The sequence below is a fragment of the Gossypium hirsutum genome, chromosome D02 (assembly GCF_007990345.1).
Source record: "Gossypium hirsutum isolate 1008001.06 chromosome D02, Gossypium_hirsutum_v2.1, whole genome shotgun sequence".
Lineage (NCBI taxonomy): Eukaryota > Viridiplantae > Streptophyta > Magnoliopsida > Malvales > Malvaceae > Gossypium > Gossypium hirsutum.
In genome coordinates, this window is record NC_053438.1 from 67,293,751 (window position 1) to 67,320,900 (window position 27,150).

At 35.0% G+C, this 27,150-nt stretch overlaps 2 protein-coding genes across 3 annotated transcripts; one reads left to right on the forward strand and one right to left on the reverse strand.

Annotated features, from left to right (window-relative positions):
- Window positions 1-12,559: 12,559 nt before the first annotated feature.
- Window positions 12,560-16,864, forward strand: LOC107909009 (calumenin-A). The gene is made up of 9 exons (XM_016836370.2): window positions 12,560-12,858; window positions 12,958-13,346; window positions 13,871-14,070; window positions 14,561-14,663; window positions 14,775-14,840; window positions 15,064-15,237; window positions 15,333-15,429; window positions 16,393-16,539; window positions 16,697-16,864. The coding sequence occupies exons 2-8, from the start codon at window positions 12,994-12,996 to the stop codon at window positions 16,519-16,521; spliced, it is 1,122 nt and encodes a 373-aa protein (XP_016691859.1). The 5' UTR covers window positions 12,560-12,858; window positions 12,958-12,993; the 3' UTR covers window positions 16,522-16,539; window positions 16,697-16,864.
- Window positions 16,865-17,185: 321 nt separating this feature from the next.
- On the reverse strand, window positions 17,186-21,467 carry LOC107909008 (5-oxoprolinase). 2 transcript variants are annotated; one of them, XM_016836368.2, is made up of 2 exons: window positions 21,324-21,467; window positions 17,186-21,189 (listed from the first exon to the last, which is right to left on the reverse strand). In XM_016836368.2, exon 2 carries the CDS (start codon window positions 21,172-21,174, stop codon window positions 17,302-17,304), a length of 3,873 nt encoding a protein of 1,290 aa, XP_016691857.1. In that variant the 5' UTR covers window positions 21,175-21,189; window positions 21,324-21,467; the 3' UTR covers window positions 17,186-17,301. The 2 variants fall into 2 exon arrangements, with proteins under 2 accessions (XP_016691857.1, XP_016691858.1); XM_016836369.2 differs by having other exon boundaries at window positions 17,186-21,228; window positions 21,324-21,446.
- Window positions 21,468-27,150: the final 5,683 nt, after the last annotated feature.

Below are 27,150 nucleotides of genomic sequence, written 5' to 3' on the forward strand. Positions count from 1 at the left end.
GACAACTTTCCATTTGCCGTAGTAATCCAACTCAATTATGTCAGTAAGAAGTCTGAAATATTCCACATTTCCCTCGACCGGATTATTGTCTCTAGCACTAGCATAACTTGTAATTGAGGAATTAACAACTATTCCACAATTTTGCGTTCTCCTCAATCTCTCGTGATATTTTGTATGAAATCTGAATCCGTTGATGAGGAACGCAGTATATCTTTTAACCACCCGATTTGGACCTTGAGAAAGCCATTTAACTTCGTCAGTGACGTTCTTCCCACTCCAAACCTACTGAATGGAAAGTAAACTGAGTTATTAAAAATGTTATGAGAGAACATTATTATTTGTCGATGAAAGCTCCAATTGCATACCGTTTGGCTTAACCATTCATGGAAAGATTCTGTGAACAACTTATTGATATCCCGATGTTGTGTTCTTCGGGAGCGCGAACGAGACCTCAATATTTGTTTGTACTCACTATGTTAGAAATGTTTTTGAAATTTATTAGAAGATAAACAATTTTTGATTGATGAATATTTATCAAATTTCTAGAACTTACTTGCGTAAAGGTTCCATTGATTCGTGGTGAAACAGAACATATCGATGTGCTTGTACCCACGATAAATCATCTAATTCTGCAATTTCAACTTTGCCGAGTGGTTCTCCAAAACTTTGGAACAAATAAGTATCGGCGAAGTGATGATCCGTGAGTCCAGCATTTCTATTTGGTCTGTTAAACCTTGTTTCAACACCTTCCAAATATCTTGAACAGAAAGTCATACATTCCTCCGCCAAGTAGCCTTCAGCAATCGATCCTTCTGGATAACGCTTGTTGCGGTAGTAAGACTTCAATTTGGAAAGGAACCTAAACATGATATACAACATTATCAAAAAATTATAACTGAAGGCATATAGGTGAATGAAGGAAAATTTTAACCATTTTATTTAAGACATTTCTATGGGATACATCCATCGATAGAAAACGGGTCCGCCAAGAATTGCTTCATGCGAGAGATGGATTATCAAGTGAACCATAATAGTGAAGAAGGAAGGTGGGAAGATTTTCTCCAAGTTGCATAAAGTCAACGCAGCTCGATCTTGTACCTTCTGAAGTTCTTCAACATCTAAAACTTTGCCACAAATGGCTTTCATAATATTTGATAGTTCAATTATACAAGACGTCACATTCTACGACATACAACGTCGTAGAGCAATTGGCAGTAAATCTTGCATCAAGATGTAATAGTCATGTGATTTTAGCGAATACAGTTTTCGATCTTTTACATTAACACATCGAGATATATTTGATGCATACGCATCTGGAACCTTTATATCCTTCAACACCATGCAGAACACTTCTTTCTCCGTCTTCGACATTGAAAAAATAGAAGGCGGCAACCGATATTTCCCATTCGAAAGTGGATTAGGATGAAGATCAGGCCGAATGCCGATTTGGACTAAATCAAGTCGACTCTGAATATTGTCTTTTGATTTTCTGTCGACATTTAAAATTGTACTCACAATGTTCTCACAGACATTTTTCTCAATGTGCATAACATCAAGATTGTGTCGTAGAATGTGATGCTCCCAATAAGGCAACTAAAAAAATACTTCTTTTTTTTCCACAAGTCTGCCTCATTAGGATCGTCCTCTTCATCTGACTCATCATCAGCTTGATCATTTGATCTTCCATTTCTTTGCGTGTTTGGCGGTTGGTTCGTCTTCCCATAAGTGAAATTCATATGTTCCAACATGAACAAGATTTCAGAGCCAGTGGTCTGCAAAGGAGCTTCTCTGAACTCTTCAGTACCGTCAAATACAGAACTCTAAAATCTAAATCTATGATTTTTCGGTAACCACCGACGATGCCCCATGTAAGAGAACTTCTTCCCATTATACAACCATTGCGAACATGTTTGTGCAGCACAACAAGGACACGCATAACGACCCTTGGTACTCCAACCGAATAAATTGGCATAAGCGGGGAAGTCATTAATGGTCCACATCAAAGTTGCATGTAAATTAAAGTTCTCATTTCTTAGCACATCGTATGTCTCAACACCGGCCCATAATTGATTTAACTCTTCAATAAGTGGCTGTAAATAAATGTCAATATCATTCCCGGACCTTTTCTCTCCAAGGATAATCATAGATAAGATAAGGGAAGATTGCTTCATGCACATCCACGGATGTAGATTGTAAGGAACAAGCACCACAGGCCAAGTACTGTATGCAGTGCTCATGATCTTGTAAGAATTGAAGCCGTCAGATGCTAGCCCAAGCCTCACACTCCTAGGATCGCTTGCAAAGCTTGGAAATTTATTGTCGTAATCCATCATCGGTTCGTCCATCATGGTGCCATGTCATTGACTCTGCTGTTTTCGATGACATGAAAAGCCTTTAAAGCCTTGGTATCAACGGAAAATACCGTAAAATCTTGACTGGCTTCTTTCTTGACTGTGTATCATTTTCATCATCGTTCCCATCTTCGGTGTTTTTATTTATCCAACGGGATTCGCCACATACATGGCAGCACTGTTGGTTTTTTCGATCGCCCCAGTACAACATGCAGTCATTCGGGCAACTATGGATTTTGTTGTACCCAATGCCTAAATCTTTAATCATTTTCTTCATATATTTGCATGATTGAGGGATTTTTGCAAACGGAAACATTTCTGTCAAAAACTCTAACAGCATTGTCAATGAGTTTCCAGTCCACCCTCCCAAACATTTTAACTGAAAAAGACGAACGCAGAAGGACATTTTTCAAAATTTTGATCCCTCATACAGTTCTTTGTTCATGTCATTAAGTAGCGCGTAGAAATTCACCGCTTCTCCATTCGGCTCTTCAGGAGGTACAGTTGTTCCCGGTTCGGTAAAAGTATTTCCATGAAGATTACAATCATCAGATGGCACAAAGTCGGATGGGATCGACGGCAAATGCTGACTGTTCATATTAAATGCATCCCGTAACACACATTCCATGTCATCCCCTCCAACAGACTGATGGTAAGCAATACCAGGATAAGATACATCCATCGTTGAAGAGGAGGTACTAGCCGGGCATTCTCCATAAAAAAGCTATTTTTGATAACCCTGAACAAACCCATCGACAATTAGATGCTCGTACACAACTTCACGATAATGCCAGTTTGTGTTGACACAGTTGTTACACGGGCAAAGAATCATGTTCTCTTGGCTTGCATGTTCAAATGCAAAATTAAGAAAAGACTGTACTCCATTTTGATAACCGTTGCTTAACCTGGACAATTTCATCCAAGAACGGTCCATTTCTAAATTCTTGAAGTCTGATTTTCACCATAAATTACAACGGTAAGTTGTTCAGTTACAAGTATATATGAGTTATGTAAGTTATGTATTACGTAAGTTATGTATTATGTAAATTATGTACGTTATGTAAGTTAAGTATTATATAAGTTATGCAAGTCCGACAAGTTAATGTATAATATAAATTAATTTAGTTATGTGAGTTATGTATAATATTATGTAACTTATTATGTTATTATGTAAGTTATGTATTATGTAAGTTATGTAAGTTAAGTATTATATAAGTTATGCAAGTCCGACAAGTTAATGTATAATATAAATTAATTTAGTTATGTGAGTTATGTATAATATTATGTAACTTATTATGTTATTATGTAAGTTATGTATTATGTAAGTTAAGTATTATGTAAGTTATGCAAGTCCGACAAGTTAATGTATAATATAAATTAATTTAGTTATGTGAGTTATGTATAATATTATGTAACTTATTATGTTATTATGTAAGTTATGTATTATGTAAGTTATGTAAGTTATGTAAGTTAAGTATTATATAAGTTATGCAAGTCCGACAAGTTAATGTATAATATAAATTAATTTAGTTATGTGAGTTATGCAAGTTGTTATATAAGTTTCTATATATAAGTTACGTAACTTATTATGTAATAAGTTATGTATTATGTAAGTTTATATATAAGTTATGTATTATGTAATAAGTTATGTATTATGTAAGTTTATATATAAGTTGTTATATAATTTTAATTATGTAACTTATGATATCATTGATATTTAGAAAATTTGAATTATATATGTAACGTATGATTGATATTTGAATTACGTAACATTTACAATTCTTTCTAAAATTATAAAATTTATTATTGAAAATATAAATGTTAATATTTAGAAAATAACATTTACAATTCTTTCTAAAATTATAAAATTTATTATTGAAAATATAGATGTTAATATTTAGAAAATAACATTTACAATTATTTCTAAAATTATAAAATTTATTATTGAAAATATAGATGTTAATATTTAGAAAAATAACATGTACAATTAGTTTTAAAAATATAAAATTTATTATTAACAATATTTAAATATAGCTTATATACGTAAATTAATATATGTATAATATTTAAAATATAGTAATACTTATTTAAGTTATCAAATTATGTCCCAAATTTATTACGTTTTTTCCACGAATGCTTGTGTGGTTTTCTAATATAAAAGCATAAAAATCCTCGACAATTTAAAGTTGCATGCTTTTCTTTTTAATTTCTATAAGTTTACCACTAAGGTTACCCTCGACAATTTATTATTAACAATATTTAAATATTTCTATAAGTTTACCTTTTAATAGTTCGACACCAATAAGACATTATGTTTCAAAAATATTAACTTGAGTACCTTTTAATATTCATATGTTATAAATCCATTTTAAAAATAACTAGTATTAATTAATAAAATTTGCATTGGCAAAAGGAACTATTAGCACATAAACATAGTCCACCTGCTTAAAACCATTTGGGGATTTGCATAATAAATGTCAAAACTGCCTACATGCAACGGCTATATCAGTACCTCGAAAAGCAACACGCATAACTGACGCTGATACATTACAACAGAAGAATGAAACATTTACCTTCCACGGCAAAGAATAACAACTTATGCAGCGAAACAGGCAGCAATCTAGCCCGAAGAAATTGACCTTTCACACCAAAGAATAGCGTTCTCCTTCCAACACAGCAAGCTAAGCACAATAACGCAAACATGAATTATGAACAGTTACACAGTACTGTAAACTACAAACAGGCTATAAACAAATAAGATGTTTCCTTAATGTAATGCACTGGATTAAGCATTTCTATATTATTTGACTGCATATGACCAATGAATTTTGTCATCTAACTATATATTCAACTCTGTTTTAGGGAGGGAGAACTAAAGGAGGACCATGACCAGATTTATTTTTATTTTATTTCATTTAAGCTATATATATATTAATTATGCTATATTATTGGTGATCACAACAAGAAACCAAATTTCCAATAATTTCGGTCAAGACTTCACTAAAAACGTCGCTTCTAGGTCTCTCAAGTCAAATTTAACAACAGCATAAATGATAGGCACTTACTTCAATTTCAATTAATTAACTACTCCATACTATACGAATTGTAACTATAATTACAAAATTTCGGAGAACAATCTATCAAATACAGGGGAGGTTAGGTTATTTGCCATGAAAAATTTAAATCTAAAGTTTCAAACTTATGAACAAAATTAGTACAAACAGTTCATGGCACCAAGGGATGAACAAACAAATTTCAAACTTATGAACATATAAAACGCATATAAAACAACTATGCATATAAAACGCAGTTCAAGTGAATCCAGTACTACAAGGCTGCAAATCCTGTAATACAAACAGTTTCAAACTTATGAACAAAATTAGTAACAAAATTATGAACAAACAGTATTACAAGCCTGCAAATTCATTTTCTATAATACAACAGGATAGTCAAAATTATGAACAAAATTATGAACAGTTTCAAACTTTTTTTTTTAAAATACAAACAGCAAAGAAACCAATAATGAACTAAATCATGCAACGGGTATAGATAAAATTGTAAGAACAAATTCCCAATTTTTTCTGTCCCAAACACGATATTGAAAAATTGGCTAAAACCCATCAACAATTTACGAATTCAGTTATCAGTGAAGGTGTAAAACTATGTAGCACAGGATGCAAGACAAACGAAACCAGGTGCAAAACTTTTTTACTGTAGGAGAGAAAGAGGAAAACCTTATATTTTGTTGTACCCTAGCGACGGCAGAAGACTGCGGCAGCACAGGACAGTGACGGTCGACGGTCGACGAGCGACAACAGGAGGGTCGGTGAGCAATGCAACAGAAATGGTTGGGGGCAGCCTAGGGTTCTAGAATTGGGGGATTTTGGGGGAAAAATTTGGGGGGAATTTTGGGGATAATTTGGGGGAATTTCGGCTAAGTGTTGGGATAAAATGATATACCAGAATGAACTATTGCGGTGTTTGTAACATAGCGCCACTAATGCTGTTAATGAAGCAGATAAAACGACACCATTTTATTAAAACTGGGAAGAAACATTGCGGCGTTTTCAATATAGCGCCGCTAAATCCTTCCTTTAGTGGCGTTTCTACACTTACGCCACCAAAGCCATTCAATTCCAAAACAAAACTACACCGTTTTCTCCGATTAATTAATAACTTTTTACGGCGTTTTTGCTTAAAACACCGCTAAATCTCACATCTTTTATTTATTTATTTATTTCATAATTTTATCTTTAATTAATTGTATCTTTTAATTACTAAGTATAATTAAAGTTTATCAATTCTTTTGACAATTTCAATACAATAAAAATAAAAATTTATTAATTATTAAAACATTTGTACACTACTAAAAGTTTACTTATATATATCTAATTAAATTATAATATTTTAGAGTAAATGGTTTAAGGTTTAATACATTTAGATAATATTACGTCTTATGCATGTATAAAATTAGTTTAACCATTCAATTATACATGCATATATATATAAAGTTATCTATACACCTATCTCTTAATTAAATAATATAAACTATGCATCCAAATCCCGTCGTTCATCCAAGAAGGCTGAACCAGATTTTGTAGAGTACTGACCAAAAATTGGAGGAAAACAAAACCGCGCAGCTGGGCGATAAGACGTAATATTATATACTCATAATTTAAATATATTAAATTAATTTATTGTAATATAAATTATCAAAACTAATTAATATAAGCAACCATCCCTAACTTGAGTACCTAACCCCTAAATACCTAACCCCTAAGTCTCTAACCCCTAAACCTTAATCCCAAACCCCAAAACCCCAAACCTTTAAACCTAAATCCCAAACCCTAATCCATACTCGGTACTCCTTAAAAGACCATCCAAAATTTTTTTCCCTAAATCTTTAATAATCATAAAATATATTTAAAATCGACTAAACAATAATTAATATTTAATAATTTTATATAAAGTACCAATACACAATATTAATCTTTATAAATTTTTTTATATAAAGTTACCAATCATTAATATATTTTTTATTTCTAATTAAAAAAATTCTCTATTTAACTACTTTATTATACTTTTAATTTATCAAATAGATAAATGAAAACACAAAGGACGAACAACGACTATATATATATGTATGAGATTTTTTTTTAAATATTGAAGTGATAATAAAAGGAATGATAGCGAGTTAGGTATATGCATATATTTTAATTTGAATGAATTCAATTCAAATTCACAAATCTATTTAAGTTACTAATTATATTGCAACCTTGAATTTAAATTAAATAATATTATATATCCATCGAATTTTTTAATCCTAATAAAAAACATATCTTTAAAATTGTAACCCTTTTTTGGATATTCATATCCACAATAACCACAATTTGAATTTAAATTAATAGTTCTATATACATTAAATTAATAATCATGATATTAATTCAACATGATTATAATTAATTAGATTAAACCTAAAACCATTACCTAATACTGATCAGTAAGTAATTCAATTTTTAAAATTTATAATCATACTATCTATTTTAGGATTATATAAATTTTTTTAATATATTATATAAAAAAATTATCAGTATTAATCATGTACCCAAAAATCTTAAAAATTATTTTAAATAATAATAATTTAATTTTTTTCATGTGATATATTTCAAATTATTTCAATGTGTTATTTTTTCCTGAATATTTTAAATATTTAATTACATTTAAGTTGAATTTTATTTAATTAATATGAATAATATAAGCTAATTAAGATAAAATGCTTTTTACCGGCGCTTGTCAAACAAACGCCGCTAAATAGACCAATTTTCCGACGCTTACCAATAAATGCCGCAAAAAACCCAACCTTAGCGGCGTTTTAAAACCAAACGCCGCTAAATACCTTAACATTAGTGGCGATTGACCAAAACACGCCACTATCACCCCCAACCAATAGCGGCGCATACATAAAAACGCCAGTAAAATTCACAACATTAGCGGCGCTAGCATAGAAACGCCGCTAAATACCTTAACATTAGTGGCGATTGACCAAAAAACGCCACTATCACCTCCAACCGATAGCGGCGCTACGAGAAAAATGCTGCTAATACCTTAACACTAGCGGCGATTGACCAAAAACGCCACTAAAACCTCCACCATTAGCGGCGCAAACATAAAAACGCCGGTAAAGGTAAGAGCATTCACGACGCTACACTAGAAAATGCCGATAAATATCGTAACATTACTGGCAGTTTCTCACAAACGCCACTAAAAGACCCACCATTAGCGGCGTATACTTAAAAACGCCGGTAAAAGTCATAAAATTTGTGGCACTATTATAAAAACGCCGCAAAAAACCCTACCATTAGCGGCGTATACTCAAAAACGCTGTTAAAGGTCTCAGCATTAGCGGCGCTAATATCGAAGACCACAAAACGACGCCGTACCGTTTTTTTTACGGCGTTTTAAGTAGAAATGCCGCTAATGCATATTTTTTTGCGGCGTTCTCTTGAAAACGCTGCTAAAGATCAGTTTTTACCGGCGCTTCCTCTCAAGCGCCGCTAATTCTCTATTTTTTTCGACGTTTATTCGAAAAACGCCACTAAAACTGCCGCTAAAACCCAATTTTGGTGTAGTGGTAATTTTTATACGATATTCCTATCATAATCATATGGTAGAGCATAAAATAATTTTAAAATAATTTTTCTTACGGACTCGGATTTGTGGTTTCGAAACCACTGTTCTAATTTCACTGAAAACGGACTGTTACACTTCAAACAAGAATTAGGTAGAAAATTATTAGATCCAACTAGATGAGAATATCGTCCCTTAAATATTGATTTTGTACTTCAGTCGACCTCATCAGATATGATGCTTTCGATATTAGAAGGGAGAGATGGTTGGAGGTAATGGTATAGACGCATATTGACAGCGGATCATCATTTCTCGAGTTATATGCAGAGTTTGCAAGGAAAGATGAAGGCTCTTGGATGTAAACATATGTTCCTGTTCAAGAGGCTAGAACGAAAGAACAAGTTGAGAGTCTAACGGCACATTTGTGTGGTGGATTCACTGCTTTGTTAGAAAGTTCTCATTATGGTATCCCGAAATCATCAATGTGAAGGTACTCATCTATCTCAGCCCTTGATTTTAATCACGACAGGCAGAACACCTAAATGCTAGGTTTTAGTGGTAGGACGGAATACATGACCCCTGTACAGCACTCAGTTAGTGTTTTTTATTTGAACTTCGGTTAGCCGATGTTCAATGGTGGGAACACTTACAAGGGAATGACATCAACTTCTAACGGTTGGCAAGCAACAGGTGATTTTGAACATTTCAACAACTACACAATAAGGGATGATGTACATCCTATGACATCCATCGGTGATGGGACATCCAACAAGATAGATGTTGGTGGGTCTGAGAATAAAGAAGATATTGAATCCAATGTTGATCTAATCCGGGAGTTTGGTGCCGATGGTTCAGAAATTGGATTATTTTCTAAACCAGAGCTGATTTTAAATGAACTACAAGATAGAGGTTCATATAGTGAAGGTCTCGGCAAAGATGCCGAGAAAGATCCACGGTTCAAGGTGTACTCACCTTCAGCCCATATGCATAATGTGTACCTATCGGCAGAGGATAGGTTGGAGTTTACAGAACTACAGAGGAGGTCGGATCACGCGAGTTCTTCATTAGATTCGGGTGATTTAGAAGTGGGGAAGGAGTTTTCCACTAAAGATGGTTTTGTTGCTGCAGTGAAGTGATATAATATCAAGAACGAGGTAAACTTCCATGTGATTAAATCCTCATCTGACAAGCTCAAGGCGAAGTGTGCATGGAAAATTATGGCTTTTGTTAAGAAGAAAACATGGTTGTGGACGATAAAGAAGTTTACTGCTTCGCATACGAGTGTTGCTGCGGGTACTACATCAATACCGGTATATATTATGACACAATTGAATTGCTAATTTTAATGTACTCGTGTTATTACAGGTATTTCACAGGATCATCCGAAATTAGACTTAGAGATGATCACGAACATAATACTACCTATGGTTAAAGCGAGTCTCAGGCCATACAATGTGTAAAGAAACATATTCCCGCCGATCTCAGATGAACATAGGTGGTCGCCTGTATCGAACACTTCATTTAAGTTGTTACCCGATAGATCATTGTGTAGCAAACTAAAAAGTCGACCAACGTCGACTCAAGTACGCGACAACATAGATATTCGGGAGAAGTAAAACCAACCAAGGTTATGCGGGTGGTGTAAGAATCTAGGCCATACAATGCCTCATGTCCACATCGAAAGGATAGTATAAATACAACACATCATTAACATCAATTTTGTTGTAATCTGTGAACATGCATTTTCGCCATAGAATACAAACCAATAAATTATACAACTTTCTTCAATTGTTCACGTAGAGTATTGATTTAATATTATGAAATGATAAGAAAGACCAACTTTAATGAAAAAACGATATTTATTTAAAAACATAATGATCCACAACATCGATACAATAAAAACATTTGATATTTATTGAAATGTTAACATGAGAAGTACAATAATAAAGTAAATCAATCCAATCCTCGATCAGTATTGTGTGCCACATCGAGGTGGTCGACGATTGCGAGCTGGATTCCTTATTGGTTCAACCTCCAATATAGGTTGTGGTCTCAGCCTCTCATCTATTTTGCCTTCGTTCGTGGTAGATTACGATCGATTGCTCATCGGTTGCCATCGTGCATCCTCCGATCTAGGAATAGGTGGTTAGGAAGATGATCTACCTTGGTAGAAACAAGCACCTATTGGCGTAGGAGTATAACTATATTGTGCCCGAAACATAGACAGTCTATACGTTGTCGTCGACGTCATCATCATCATCGAAAATGACGAAATATATACCTCAACTTCTGATCGTTTATCTAACAGAAGTCGTATATCTTGAACCTTATTCAATAGTCTCACGTAATTCGACCATGATTCCACTTATTGAAATAATTTGTTAGTAGAATAATTTAAATTTTAATTAATTTTATTATGGTAAATATATTATCTAATGAATTTTTCCTTATTACAAGTAGGACTGTATAAGGGTAGTTCGCTCGATAATGTGAAAATGGCAGCCGATATCGTGCCTCATGATTGTCGTAGTAGCATGAAACCACTAATTTTAATTTTCTGTGGTTGTGTTACCCAACACATCTTCCAGTACAAGGTTGCCAACACGACAGACCCCCAATTGAGTTCGCCTGTTTATCTAAAGTTGACGAGTTTCATTAGCCACCTTAGATGAACATGATTTCGTGACTTATCCGGCATTAGGATACCCCCGATAATTGGAAGGATGTACGCCCAAGTGCGTTGTTCTGTTTGGACTTCAATCGAATCCTCATTGAGCCACCGAAACTTCTTTTTAACTAACCCTCTCCAATCGGCCTTAAAAAATTGTCTCCAAAACCCCCCCAAAAGTTCAGCGCATACCCCTCTCTAATCGGCTGCGTGAATTAATTCAGTAACTATCGGCCCATCCATCGATAACTCGAGCTGTAACTACACGTCCTTCAAAGTGATAGTGCACTCGCCGTATAAAAGATAGAATGTGTGTGTCTTGGGTTTCCACCTTTCCACCAACATGTTTACGAGTGTCGGGTCCAACTTACACCCCCTACCTACAAGGGCCAGGTGTGAAAAACTGGCATCTCTCAAGTAGGGTTTGATCAATGGTGATGGAGGAGCAGGTAGATGACGAATATAGGTTTCCAAAATTCGATCTTCCGTCTATTTAGGTAAAAAATATACAAAATATTAAATTCAAATATAACAAGAGAACAAACAAATTAAACAACATTAAAATATAATAAAAAAATATTCTTACAATTTGTAATTGATTTATGAAAATGTGGTTATCATCAAAATGAATTAGAGATCTTGCCATTACTAATTTCAAAAAACATCGAATAATTTCTAATAGAAAATATAATTTATGAAAATGTTAAGATAAATTTTTTAAAAAAATTAGAGAGAAATATAAATTAAGAATTTAAGAGGAAATTAAGAGAAATTTGAGAGTGATTTGAGAATATGAAAGATAATTAAGATTGAATTGGAAGAAAAATGAGATAGGGGTTTTATATATGAAAAAGATAGACCATTGAGACGAAGGACTAATTAAATAGTCATTGGAGAAAGTAGCCATTGATTGTTGGGAAAAACACTTTCAAGTGATTTGGCAGAAAGTACACCCAACTACAAGTATTTCTAGGGATTTTTTTATAAAAAAAACAGCCTATTATGGTTTTTTTGGGGGGCATTTTTGAGTAAATTAGTATAACTCCCCCAAAAATATTTATAATAAGCCATCACCTTCTTTAATAAATAAATTATCTTCTTAGCAGATCCAAATGTAAAAGAGACTCCCATCAAAGCAACCCTTCTTTGTTTGTCAATTCCCAGTCCAAATCTTTCAACATCTCACGACCTCTTCGCATTGCTTCATTATTAGTAGATCCCTATCTCTTGTTTCTCTCCTCTTAAACTCTATTTTTTTTTCCGTCCAGATTGTTCTAGAATTTTAGATCTTTGTTTCTTTTTTTTTTTCAGAACAATTTTCCATCAAATTTTGGGTACTTTCCAGATATGGGAAAAGTTTCAGCCATTATATACATTGCTGTGGCTCTTCTAATCCTCTTCCTCATCTCGCATTCCCCTAAGAAACACCCCAACCACAGCCGCCATCGCCGCCTAAAGCTCCGCTCTTCTTTCAGCTTCAGCAACCCCACCCACCACGAGCCCGTGGCTTTTGATCCTCTCGTCGCCGACATCGAGCGCCGCCGTGAAGATCGACAATGGGAGAAGCAGTACTTGGAGCACACCCATCCTGAGCTTGTAAATGACCACGCTCCGGGTCACGAGTCGCAGCCCGAGTGGGAGGATTTCATGAACGCTGAGGATTACTTGAATGATGAGGATAAGTTCAACGTTACCAATAGGTTGGTGGTGGTATTACATTTTCATTTACTTTTAAATTCATGTTGATACTATTTTTGGGTATTAAGTGTTCGAAAATTTGAAGCTTTAATTAATAATCTTTAGCTGCCAATTTTAGTTAAAAATGTATGCTTCATCATGTAATTTGCTTAAATAGTATAAATTACTGCTACTATTTATGAGCTAGTTACATTTAGTAATTCACATTGATTCTTCTTTTATCCGTTTCAATTACATGTAGGTGCGAATTTGTGGACTGATATTTGATCATTGTTGGCTATATTTTATATGCTTTATAGAAAGAACGCTAGGTATCTTTATTAGTGTGTACGCCTGATTGTATCTGTGTATATACTCACATCGTGATGATTTTGTAAGTAATATAAACTGATAGTATCTTTGTATATACTCTCATCGTGATGCAGTTTATGTAATCCTTGCACCTGTGTTTATATGCTTGTGGATGGCCATTGACTGTAACATTTTGATAGATGTTGATCAAGTGGAGTTTTAATGTAATGAACAGGTTGGTAATGCTGTTCCCCAAGATTGATGCGGACCCTGCAGATGGTTTTGTGACGGAGAATGAATTGACCGAGTGGCATCTACAACAAGCAGCAAAGGAAGTCTTGCACAGGTCTATGAGGGAGATGGAAGTTCATGACAAGAACCATGATGGATTTGTTTCATTTGCAGAGTATGAGCCTCCCAGTTGGGTGAAGAATGGTTAGTGATCTATGCTATTATATTTCTAAATTTAATTCATCTAATGAAACTAATCCTCTGAGTGCTTCTGCTATATATTTTTTTATGTGATTTTGCTTTGTTTGTATGGCTAAATTGTTATTTGGCTTGAAGTATTTGATGGATGGATGTTATACCTTTTATGGATTTCAGCTACTAGTTGTGTTATATTGTTTAAGATTTGATCTTTCTACTCCTTTTGCAAATTCAAATACCCATCAGTTTTCAGATCTTTTTGTGAGATAATAGTGGCATGAAGCCAAAACATTTTAAACATCCTCTTTCCTTATGTTCTTAGTGATAGTAACATTGAGTAAACCTTTATAACAATTCTAGTCTATTTATGGATCTTATCTTGTTTTAGATTGTTATGGTCTTCTAGGACGAAACACCAACATGATAATTGAGTTCTGTTTAATTTGCCAATAATTATCTTTAAAGATGGTAACTTGTTTGTGTTTATTTTTTCCAGACAACAATTCTTTTGGCTATGACATGGGCTGGTGGAAAGAGGAACATTTTAACGCATCAGATGCCAACGGTGATGGTTTGTTGAACATAACCGAGTTCAATGAGTAAGTACCAAATTCTAAAGCAAGTTCTGACTCATCTACTCCTAGCGAAAGGGGTTACTTTTAGTTGCTGCCGTTGCTCTCCCTTAATTTTTCTGCTTGGTTTTTTCCTAGCTTTCTGCATCCATCTGACAGCAAAAGCCCAAAGCTGCTACACTGGCTGTGCAAGGAGGAAGTAAGGTAACCTGAGTTTTATTTCTTTCTCTTTTCTCCTATGTAAAACGTATATATCCGTTCTAGTTAAGAAACCAACTCGTGCTTAAATTTTATGTTTTGAGTTCTAGAAATAATAATAAAAAACAACCCCATTTTGGGGCATGTTATCCCGTTTGCATTTGATCCGCCTTTTCTACTAGTGCCTTTAAATTGCTATTTGACTTTGCTTCTACTTTTATCTTTTCAGAGAAAGAGATACAGACAGGGATGGGAAGGTTAACTTTGATGAGTTCTTTCATGGGCTCTTTGATTTGGTGAGAAACTATGATGAAGAAGATCATAACTCTTCCCATCCATCTCACGACTCATTGGAGTCCCCGGCTAGACATTTGTTTAGCCAGCTTGATAAAGATGGTGACAGGTACTTGTATACATCTTTATGTCTAGTTTCATGGTTGTACTGAAAAGTTAGTTGTTGGGACTGTTAAATAAATCTATGGTGCTTCATATTAACAGACTGTTGTCTGAAGAAGAACTACTACCAATAATTGGGAAAATTCATCCATCAGAGCGGTACTATGCGAAACAACAAGCAGATTACATCATATCACAGGTACTTACGACTCCAAAGAATTGAGCAGTATTACACATGAATGCATGTATGCATTTTCTAATATTTTGTTTTAGTGCTTTTTATTTGATAATAGGAGTTGCCTTTTATTAGAAATATTTTGCTGAACCCATGTTTAGTTGTGCATTTCTACTTGGAATGTAATGTAATGCGGAAATTGATGGTTTAGGAAGTGAAAGTGTTTGGGTGCTTTTTTTGTCTGTCACCTATCTTACATGGACAGCACTTTAGGATGTCATATCCATGTAGACATGACATGGGCATTGACACATTATGTCAGACTTGTGTATTCAGCATGGCAACCAATGACATCAGAATGGTGTTTCATGGTTGCAATGGATGTTTTGGGTTTTCAAAATGGTAAGGAAGAAGAGCAAGTTCTTTGAGGTAAAACATTCTAAAACCAAATTGTTTGGAGTGGCAGAACAGGGTGTTTTCGGGGGCTGTTGTCACAGGTTTTGATACTAGAATTAGGGGTTTTGGAGGTTTTTTTTTTTGGGGGGGGGGAGTGGTGGTTTCAAACATTTAGTTGAACAAACAAAAAATTTAGTGAAAATCTGATGGCAGGTGCTCCAAATCAACATTGGAATCTGGGTTTGATGTTGGGTTCTGGATTTTATGGGGTCTATTTGTTGAATTTGTGGAGAGAAAGTCTATATATGTGTGGAATGGTGTGATAAGGGATGGAAGAAGAAAAAGAAAAGAAACAATAAAAGCAAAAGCGGAAAAGAAAAAAAGAATCTTAGTCTGGTCCAAGAAGAAAACAAAGGTAGTTTAACAAAATGAAATGAAAATTGTAGTGCAAGATAACTCGAAACCAATATGCTTTGGCTAGTGGTTATTGCCTCTTCTTAAAAGGAGTAAAGTTTAGTGTTCACATCCTCTGCCCCTCTTAGACTTCCTCATTTGTACTAAAAGGGACGTTTTCTTTATATGTAATTTCAGGCAGATTCAGATAAAGATGGTCGCTTAAGCTTACTCGAGATGATTGAGAACCCATACGTATTCTATAGTGCCATCTTCAGTGAGGATGAGGATGATGATGACTACGAATATCACGATGAGTTCCGCTAAATGCTAATTTCATGATAGGTAAGATGCCATTTTGTAATTTGTTTATAAGCTAACCAACTAAAAAGAACCTAAACTTTACTACTTCTAAGTTTCTATATTTTTATTACATTCAAATAAATCCTTTTTTATAATATCTATTTTAATAATGGGTATCTTTTTACTATCAACTTTGCAGGACACGAAGACAGCAATAGGATTCAATTTCTTTTCTTGCAAGAATTGTATGCTTTATAGAATTAGTAATTATGGAACCTTTTTTTCCATTAAATTTTTAAGAGCTTCGAGTTTTTCAGGATTGAAAACCCCTTACAAAATGCGAAAACATTAGTTATTTATTTATTAACTAATGATTGAATTGCCTCTGCCCACCTGATATAGTTCATGATTTGGCTAATGCCTTGTACTTTACTTCTTGCATCACTTTGTTTGGAGATATAATCTATCTGAACATCTACATATCCAATATATATATGTATTTTTTACTTAAACAGTTTGCATTGTAATACTAAAATCCAATAAATTGTTTGATATAAACGAAGTAAAATAAAGCATTATTTATTATAACAAAGGCGTTCATTTTGCCTAGAAAAAATTAACATTTGACGTTAGAAAAGACCAGTACTTACAGGAAATCTAAAACTAGAAGAAAATGAGCACCTCATCATACTTGAAAATTTTCATTCCATTACAATTATTTGGTTTTTAAGCCACAAGATGGCAATCTCAGATCCCAACCCATATTTATTATGGTTTTCATCATTTGGAATTACAACAGAGAATTCAAACTTGGTGATCAAAGTTACCAGGAAAACAGTTTTTAAAGACGGTAAATGATCCAAGGGAAGAAGACAAAGAGCCCCAGCCGCCACCACCGGGTGTTAAAATCTGAAGTATTTCCCCAGCCTGCATCTCCACTGTGTTTTTGCCTCCAAGGTAGATTCGTCTTTTATCTTTTGTTATAAGATAGTTGGCTCCACAAGCTCCATTTGCTCCTCCTTTTAGCCCTCTAGGTGCATGTACTCGCCTCTCAGAAAGAATGCTAACCACAACTGGGCGCCTGAACTCAATTTCCCTCACGAGTCCATTACCCCCTTTGCGATGTCCTGCTCCTCCACTATTTTCTCTCAGTCCAAATTTGTGCAAGAATACTGGATACCTCTGCTCGAAAATTTCAGGATCGGTCATTCGAGTGTTTGTCATATGACACTGAACTCCACTTGTTCCATCCCAGGTTGGACCAGCCCCACTCCCACCTCCGATTGTTTCATAATAACCGAAAGTATTGTCCCCAAAGGTAAGATTATTCATACATCCCTGAGAACAAGCACAGGCCTGAAATGCAGTCAATACTACATCAGTTATTCTCTGAGACGTGAGAACATTGCCTCCTACTACAGCAGCTTTATCACTTGGAGAAAGAAATGAGCCTGCCGGTACGTGGATTTTAACTGGAGCCAAACAACCTTGATTAAGAGGAATATCAACATCGACCAAACAACGAAGGCAGTATATGACTGCAGCAGCAGTGACAGCTTCTGGAGCGTTCCAGTTACCGTAAACTTCGGGGCTGGTTCCACTAAAATCAAAACTTGCTTCCCCTTTGTTAGAATCAATAGTGAGTTTTAAATGAATGACAGACCCGTCATCCATGCAATCCTCTTCTTCTATCGTTATAGAGTTTCTCTCGCCAAGCCTAGTTGATTCCGAGGAAATTCTTGCAGCAACTGCCTTGAGCATCTCTCTTACTGCTTCTTCTGCATTAAGCTGCACATAAGTCATATAAGCCTGAACAGTTTCTAAACCATACTGCTCAATAAGTTCTTTAATTAGAGTAATTCCTCTCTGGTTAGCAGCCACTTGTGCTCTAAGGTCTGATAGGTTATCTTGAAGCCGTCTTGTTCCTGGGATATTTTGCGAATGTTCAACAGCATCTGGAAACTTAAGTAGTTTTATTATTCCTTCTTCTTGGAAAATCCCCTTTTCCACTAGTTTAAATGCTTTTATGGCAGCTCCTTCTTCCCATATGGACTTCGAAAAAGGTGGCATGCTTCCAGGTGTAACACCCCCAATCTCAGCATGATGCCCTCTACTTGCCACAAAAAACACTAGTTTCCCATTATTGAAAACTGGGGTTATCACAGTTATATCGGGTAGATGACTACCTCCAGCACAAGGATGATTAGTGACAAGGACATCTCCTTCATTCAATTTGTCACCCCAGTATTCAAGCTGCCAACGAACAGTACTGGACATAGCTCCGAGATGCACCGGAACATGAGGAGCATTGGCAACTAGTCCTCCATCTGGACCAAAAAGAGCACAAGAAAAGTCTAGCCTTTCCTTGATATTTGTCGAGATAGAAGTCCGCTGCAATGTCCGTCCCATCTGTTCAGCTATTCCCATAAATCTGTGATTGAAGATAGAAAGTTGCACAACATCTGCAACTTTTTCAGCAACTTTCACTGTGTTTACACTAGACTCCATTTCAATCTTAATGTTTCCATATTTGGTTATAATAGCTTTACATTTTGGTTCTACTATCACTGTACTACTCCCATTCATGATGATGGCAGGGCCGGGTATAACATGCCCATATCCCAGATTCTCAAGCTTGAACAATGGTGTATCATGCCACCCATTCCCGAAAAAGACCTTGTAGTGGCCTTCGATTTTGGGAGAACCGGAAGCAGGTTCTAGGGTCTGTGGTTTCAATATATTAGCAACTCCTATCCCACGAACCCTGACATCGCAAACAAGGATATTTCTATTCTGTAGCTTAAATCCGTATTCTTGCTGGAAAAGCTTCTCAAATTCCTCAGCATAGTCAGATCCAGATCCATCTTCAGCAATACGTCGCTTTACCATGATTGCCGTATCTGTACCTTCATACCTCAAATTTAGATATGTCTCAGCCTTTATATTTTCCTCTCTGAACCCTTGCTCTTGCAGCTTCTGCTTTACCTGGTTCAACAATATAGCTTCTCGACGAGAGGCCTCTACAACAGATTCAGAACCATAAACTGCAGCATAAGGAACTTGTGCCTCTTCTACGACATCGGCCAATCCCATTCCATACGCACTTAAGATTCCACAAAACCGGTGAATAAGTACTTCTGTCATACCTAGTGATCTAGCAATGGCACAGGCATGTTGTGGCCCAGCACCTCCGAAGCAAGCTAGTGCATGGTTCCTTGTTTCATGGCCTTTCATCTCAGTTAACTGACGTATGGGTCGGCACATGGTCTCATTGGCAACATTCACAAACCCCAGTGCAATCTCCTCCACTGTCATGTCCTTTGCAGATGAATCTTGGCTCTTCCTATAAGAATTTATTTGCTCTGCCAGCTTCTTGTATTCTTCCCTGGTTGCTTCGACATCTAAAGGCTGATCTTCCTTCGGACCAAAGATTGCTGGGAAATAATCAGGAACAACATACCCAAGAATCAGGTTTGCATCAGTGACTGCCAATTCTCCACCTTTCCTATAACACACAGGACCAGGATGAGCCCCCACAGACTCTGGTCCAACCCGGAAAGCTCCAAATTGGAACTTTAACTTCGATCCACCACCAGCAGCAACAGTGTTTATGTCAAGCTGAGGTGCTTGTATTATAGCACCAGCAATTTTAGTTTCCAGGACTTGTTCATAACTCCCAGCATAACGGCTCACATCGGTTGATGTACCACCCATGTCAAATCCAATCAAAGGCTTCTCCGTTTCAAGCCTGAAAAGAGTCTGTGAATAGCCAACAACTCCCCCAGCAGGGCCAGACAAAACAGCCTTGTGCCCCGAAAATCGACTTTCCGGTGCAAGCCCTCCATCCGACTGCATAAACAGAACATTTACCCTCGCAAGACCTTCATCGAATCTAGATATGAACCCTGATAAGTACTCTTTCACAACAGGGGTTAGATAAGCATCCACACTAGCTGTTAAACCTCGAGGAACAGCACGAACCATGGGAGTCAAAGCTGAAGACGACGAAACATGCCGAAAACCCAAGCTCATAGCCAACTTCTCAACAGCCATTTCATGATAAGGGTAAGTGTAGGAATGCATCAACACAACAGCCAAACAACTAATCCCTTTCTCCAATAAACCTTTCAATAAAGGCTTCAAAGATTCTTCATCTAAACACTTGACAACCCTAACAAGCTCACCAGAAACCCCTTTAACAAAGGACCCAGATTTCTCTCCATTCCCTTTTTCCTCGTCAAGAACTAACTCAACCCTCTCATCAACTTCAATAACTTGTTCATAAAGATTAGATGGTTTAGCAGCAGAAAGGTCAAAGATATGGGGACGAGATTGATCACCAATCTGTAACAAGTCCTTAAAACCACGAGTAACACACAAAGCAATCCTTTCCCCTTTTCTTTCCAAAAGGGCATTTGTTGCCACAGTCGTCCCCATCCTTATCCACTCGATTTTATCAGTTGGGATTTTGACAGTTCGAGGGATTTTCTGCCCCGTATATTCCTCGAGAATCCTCCTGATTCCTTCAATCGGAGCATCGTCGTAATTGGAAGGGTCAACCGATAAAAGTTTAAGGACCCGACCATCGGAGTGACCGGGAATCTCGGCGTAAACATCGGTGAAAGTACCCCCTCTGTCAATACAAAACCTAAGCTTTTCTCCACTGACACTCCCCATTTTTCACACACACCCCTAAAAAGGAACAGTGAACCCAGAAATAAAACAAGTAAACTGAAGCAGAAGACGATAGGAAATGAGCAAAGGATATGAATAAGAAGAGAAGAGAGCGAAAGAGAAAAGGGACGTAGGAGAGGGAGATTGATTACCAGGTGAGGAGGGATTGAGAATTAGAGATTGATACGTCTATAAGATTATGTGATGGAGACGACGGGTGTCGTTTCGATGAACCTTCCTTCGTACAGAAACTGACTTGTTCCACAGATGCCCGTTTTGCTGTTAGTGCAGCGGTGGAAATTTATTATTTACTTCTCATTTATTTATGGGTAAATTCCACAGATAGTCCTTCAAACTATTAATTTTTTTATTTTAATTACTTAAAATAAATATTTTAGAATTTAAGTTTGAGTCACTCATTAAAGTCACAAACACTCAAAATTTACAAATTTTTAACTTGTTTCTTTCCATTATCCTACTCTCAATTTCCACCAGCTTCTTTCCCGAATCTTTCGATTGCGGCTAAGGGTTTATCGTCAGTGGTCCATTCCGCCACATCTCTTTGCCCAAGGTTTATTTCATTGGTTGAATGTCTGATAAGACTTATATAAGGGATACACCCAGTAAGGTTTGGAACTTTGCGGTGATTGTTTTCAAGAAAGCCAAGTTTGAGTCGTTCTCAAGGTCGTCGTATTCTTTGGTGCCTGGTTCCGGCATGAACCGATGGCTGACTGTTGGTCTGTTTGGGAGGTATCCAGCGTATGGGTATTGTCCGAAATTGACAGCTGCGTCGAAAGCGGAAGCTATCCATATGATGATGGTGCATGCTTGGGTGAGATTGATTAATGTGATCATCTCCAGCCACCATGTATCGTTTCTTCAATCGCCGTGGCCTTCGTTTTTGACCTCCGACCACCATGATTGGATTTCGTTGTTGTTTTTAACTGTTTCATCTGATGGGTAGTAGAAAGAACAGTACCCAGTGACCCAAGTTTCAATGGTTGACCAGATTTCTAACCCATCAGCAGCGTATGGGTAATCGTTTATTCTGTCCATGGGGACAACTCGAGTCCAGCACTGTCATTCCTCTGAGAAAAGAACAAACAGTTTAATGGTGTTTGCTTGAAATTTTAATGATAGGTATCATTATATAGCTTGGTTTTACCTCAACAGGGAGCCTGGTCAGTGAAAGCCCAGTTCCTGTAAATAGAAGACGACGACATTTCAAGTGCATATTTTCTTGGAAAGATTATTAAGAAAATATTTATTTCTTTATATATTTTTAAATTTTATATATTATTATTTATTGTCAATAATATTTTTTATTTATATATATATTAATTTGTTATGTGTTTTTTTGAAAATATTAAATATATAAATAATTTTTTATTTTTATTTAAAAGAATAAACTTATTATTAAATTGGTTCGCTTAGTTCTTTTTTATTACTATTTTCTTTTACTCTGTTTCACCTCATGTAAAAGTCTAAAAACATATTATAATTTAAAAATTGTTATGAATATTTTATTAAGTGAATGTTCATCATGATAAAGATAAAATTTTGATATACTTTAAATTCTTATAGTTATTAAAATTAGATCTCTACTTCTTTTATACTTCTTATGCCTATAAATAGAGACTCTGATGAAATATTGTAAATCATCTTTTTGATTAATAAAGCACATTCTCTGTTGCTTTCATATTTTCTTTGTTCTTTAGTCTCTCTATCTCTCTTTATTTTATAACACGTTATCAACACAATGATTCTCTATATTTTTTTAAAATCTTTCGAAGTCGTCCCACAGATCAAATTCTTTTTCACATTAAACTTTCACCCTTATAACTTCATCTTCGAGATGTTGAAAGATTCAATCTCAGAATGGATTATGGTTTTTATTCTCGATCTTTGATTTATTGTACAAGCATGGGTAAAGTATAGATTTGTGCTCGTGATAATAGTTAAGGTGGCGACAATGATATTAAAGATCTTCAGATATATTTTACTATGTTTTATTTATTATATTATGTTTATTATAGTTGGAAAATAATCATGAATAGATCGATTTTGATTTGAAATCCCACGCATGTTTGCGATGGTGATTATGAAATAAAGAATCTATTGGGATGTTAATAAGTTCGTACTACTAGATTTGTTGCATTCCTTAAAGTGAATGTAAACATAAAGAAAATAAAAAATATAATTATGGACCACTAAAAGTGGGAACATAGTAATAAATAGGAGAACAATGAGAGTTCTCAAGATAACCCTTCAAAGGGTAAAGATAACTTATGTTATCAATGTGATATGAAATATTATTGGCCACATATGTGGCGTATACCCAAATATTTTATTTCTGTTAATATTCTTTGAGGAAGGATATGAAAATGTAGTAATGAATTTTATCATTACAGATAGAAAATATTTATCTTATTTAGTACTGAAACAAACAAATATTATTCCAATATTTGATAGTACAAAATTAGTTGAAAGCTCTGGAAGAGCTAATATATCAATATCTAAAAAGCACAATCTTTGTGATTTAATGCATTACTTTTAAAAAGATATTTGTAATGGATATCATATTGAGATTGTGAATGAGGAAAATATTATATTTTATATGAATAAAAAAGGAGATTGTGTTATTAATTTATATTTATTGTGATATTCTTTTGTCATCATCTCTATTAAAGGGTTGAAAGCAAAATATTTGACTGTCAAAGATCTACTTATGAGCGATAGAATATGATAATTTTATCTAAAGCTTATTATGGTTGGATGCACTTAAAGTTGCAAGTTTTTTTTAAAATTGTGAGTATATGATACGAACTCGTATTAAAATTGAAAACGAGCCGTAAGAATGCCCGATCGTTAAATTAAGTAGTTGGCTTGTTTAACAAAAATTGGCTAAGTTAAAATAGGAGAATTGTTTAAGCAGCGGTTTTAAAACAAAAATAAAAGTGATGATAAGATGGAAAGTAGTCTTAAAACAAGATAGAACCTTTAACAAGGGTTAAAGACCCGGATCTTATAGGTTTTAGGTTGGAAAATGAGATGATTAAGCAGACTGAGACCCACTATCTAAAGAGATAGGAACCTATGGTATTTGTAATACCCGATTTTGGCCCGGGTAAAAGGCCCAAAATATAAATGGGTCTGCAAGACCCAAAATGAACAAAGGCCCAAATACAGAGGCCCAAAACAGATGAAGAAATCCTAGGGTTTCTAAGGATTAACAGCGCCGCAACCATGTCCTCCACGCGAACGGGATCTTCGCAATCTTCACCTGCAAACACAAGAAAGGAAAGAAAATCAAATCAAATTAAATCAAATCAAACAGATTTCTTTTATTATTTCTTTATTTCATTCGGCTATAAAATAGCCATTGCAATACTGTAACAGGGAGCCCGATTCGAAATCAATAAGAAAAACACAATTATTTGTGAAGCAAAACACAGTTAGTTCAATATCTGAAAGAGCAAAAATCGTTCCAAGATTGATAGTTATTTCTTTATCTTTGTTAATCTACAGTTATTTCATTATATGTCGTTATCTATATGCTACGAAAATAAATAGAAAGAAAAGGAAAGAATCGACCTGAGTGGTACCCAGAACCGCCGTGAACGGTCGAAAATCGAAAGGTTTCTCGGTGATTGGAGGCTCTTACAACAGTGCTTTGTGGGTTTCGGGTCAAGATCTGGGTTTAGGGGCTTCAAAGGGACAGAATAGGAGGTTTTCTCCTTTTTCGGCCACCACATATGGCGGTACAGCCACCGGAGATCGGTGGCCGGCACGGTGGCTGATGGCCGGACTAGATGCCGGAGAGCGGGGAGGGGAGAGCCTTTTAGAGGATTTTTTTTTTGTTTTTTTTAAAGGAATGAGAAAATGAAAATTTTTAAGGTTTTTTTGGCTTAAATAGCCTAGTGAAACGACACCATTTCACCAGGCCTCCCCAGATGCCAAAACGGCGTCGTTTTGGGGAGGCCGACGCGACCCGGCCTAGGATTCGCGTGTTTTATACGGCGGGGCAAATTGCGCTTTTAGCCCCTCCACCTTTTAAATATTTTATAATTAAGTTTTTTATATTTTTAAATTCGCCCTTTTATTTATTTTCAATTTCAATTTAACCCTATCTGAACGACGCCGTTTTAGAGGAGAAGTGAAAGTTTCCCTTCTAGCCCCTCTATGTAATTCGCGTGTTCAATTTAATCCTTTGGGTTTTATTTATTTGTGGATTTACCCCAAAATTTTAAATTCCAGTTCAATTTAGTAATTTCTTATTATTTTTTAATGTAATTATTATTTTTTTCATTTATTTTTTTTTCTAACAAATATTATTTTATATAAAAACATATGTATATCTATGTTTTTTTTATATTTTCGAAAATGCTTAAATACCTATTTATTTTAACATGTATTTTATAATTTATATGTATATACATATTTTCCTATTTTTCTTTATTTTCACAAATGCATTATGTATTTTGTTTATATAAATCTTTTATAATCTAATTTTTATATATAAATTCATATGTATTCTTCATAGTTTAATGTGTATATCATGTACCTTTTATTTTATTTTATTTTTTGCTATTTATTTGTGTTTTCATTTATATTATGTTGCTCGTTTATGTGATACTTTGCATGTCATTGTTTTTTTTTATGTATATTAGTTTTATTTATTTATTTGTATGCATTATTTCTATGCCATTGTAATATTTATTATTGTATTGTACATTTAATGTAGCATCACATCATTTTTTTACTCGATTTCAAACTTTTCAAAATTGAGATAATGCTTGTATTTAGGATTTTCAAGGAAATTGAGCCCTAACGTATTGGGTTCTGATTTTCTTCGTTAAATCTAACAATCGAACATTTCTCTTTAATCAAAAAAATAAGAACTCATTATTGGGAATTTAACACGTTGTATCATAACGTACTGGATGTGACGCATTGATTTCTCGAAATGAAGATTTTTTCTAAAAAATAATAAAAGAAATATTCCGAGTTTGGGATTTTGGAGGAATTGTGCCCTAACGTATTGGGCCGCGATTTCTTAAATCTTGAATAAATGGATATTCTTTTAAATTTTTATTACACGAGTATTCTGGCCTAATTCATTTTTGAGGAAATTAGAATGTCGTGCCCTAACGCATTGGGTGTGGCATTTTCTTTCTCTGAAATGATAAGGGTCTTAATACGTAATGTTTTTAAATTTTTGCTAAGGATTATATATTTTCAAATTTTCGACATTAAGACATTAATTAATTAACTAGGTACCAATTTTTGGGCGTTATGAGAGTGCTAATCCTTCCTTATACGTAACCGACTCTCGGACCAGTTTTTTTTTTAAATTTCGTAGACCAAAGTCGTTTTAGGTGACCCAATCACACCTTAATAAAAGATTGGTGGCGACTCCAAATTTTCATCGACAACTAATAATTTTTGTTTTTTTCCAAAAATAAAAAATGGTTTAGACAGCTTGGCGACTCCACTGGAGACATTTTTTTAAAAAAATAAGAGAGTCGAGCCACAAAGTTGATTAATTTTTGTCTTATAGTCGAAAAAAATAAAATTTGTTTTAAAAATCCTCTTGCATTCATGCTTAATTGATTTAAGTACTTTAAATTATTTTGCATTGTACATTACATGTACTGGATAATTTTACCCTCTAGGTGGGAGTGAGAAACTATTCCTTCGTGAGGTTTTCACCTTCGTATAGGATAGTGGATCGCTTTCGGGATACATCGGTACCTATGCCTTCGTGAGATTTTCATCTCCGTATAGTCATAGGGAAAATGTGTCCCCATGTACTGAACTTGATCTATATGAGCCTATAATGGGTGAAGATCGAGGAATCTGCTAGTTCGGGTACCTTTACTTTAGAGCCAAACCGCATATAATGAGCCTTAGGAGCTTGCCTTAGGTAGAACCACACTAAACCCTAATAGATGTCCTAATAGACGTTTTACTCTTCTT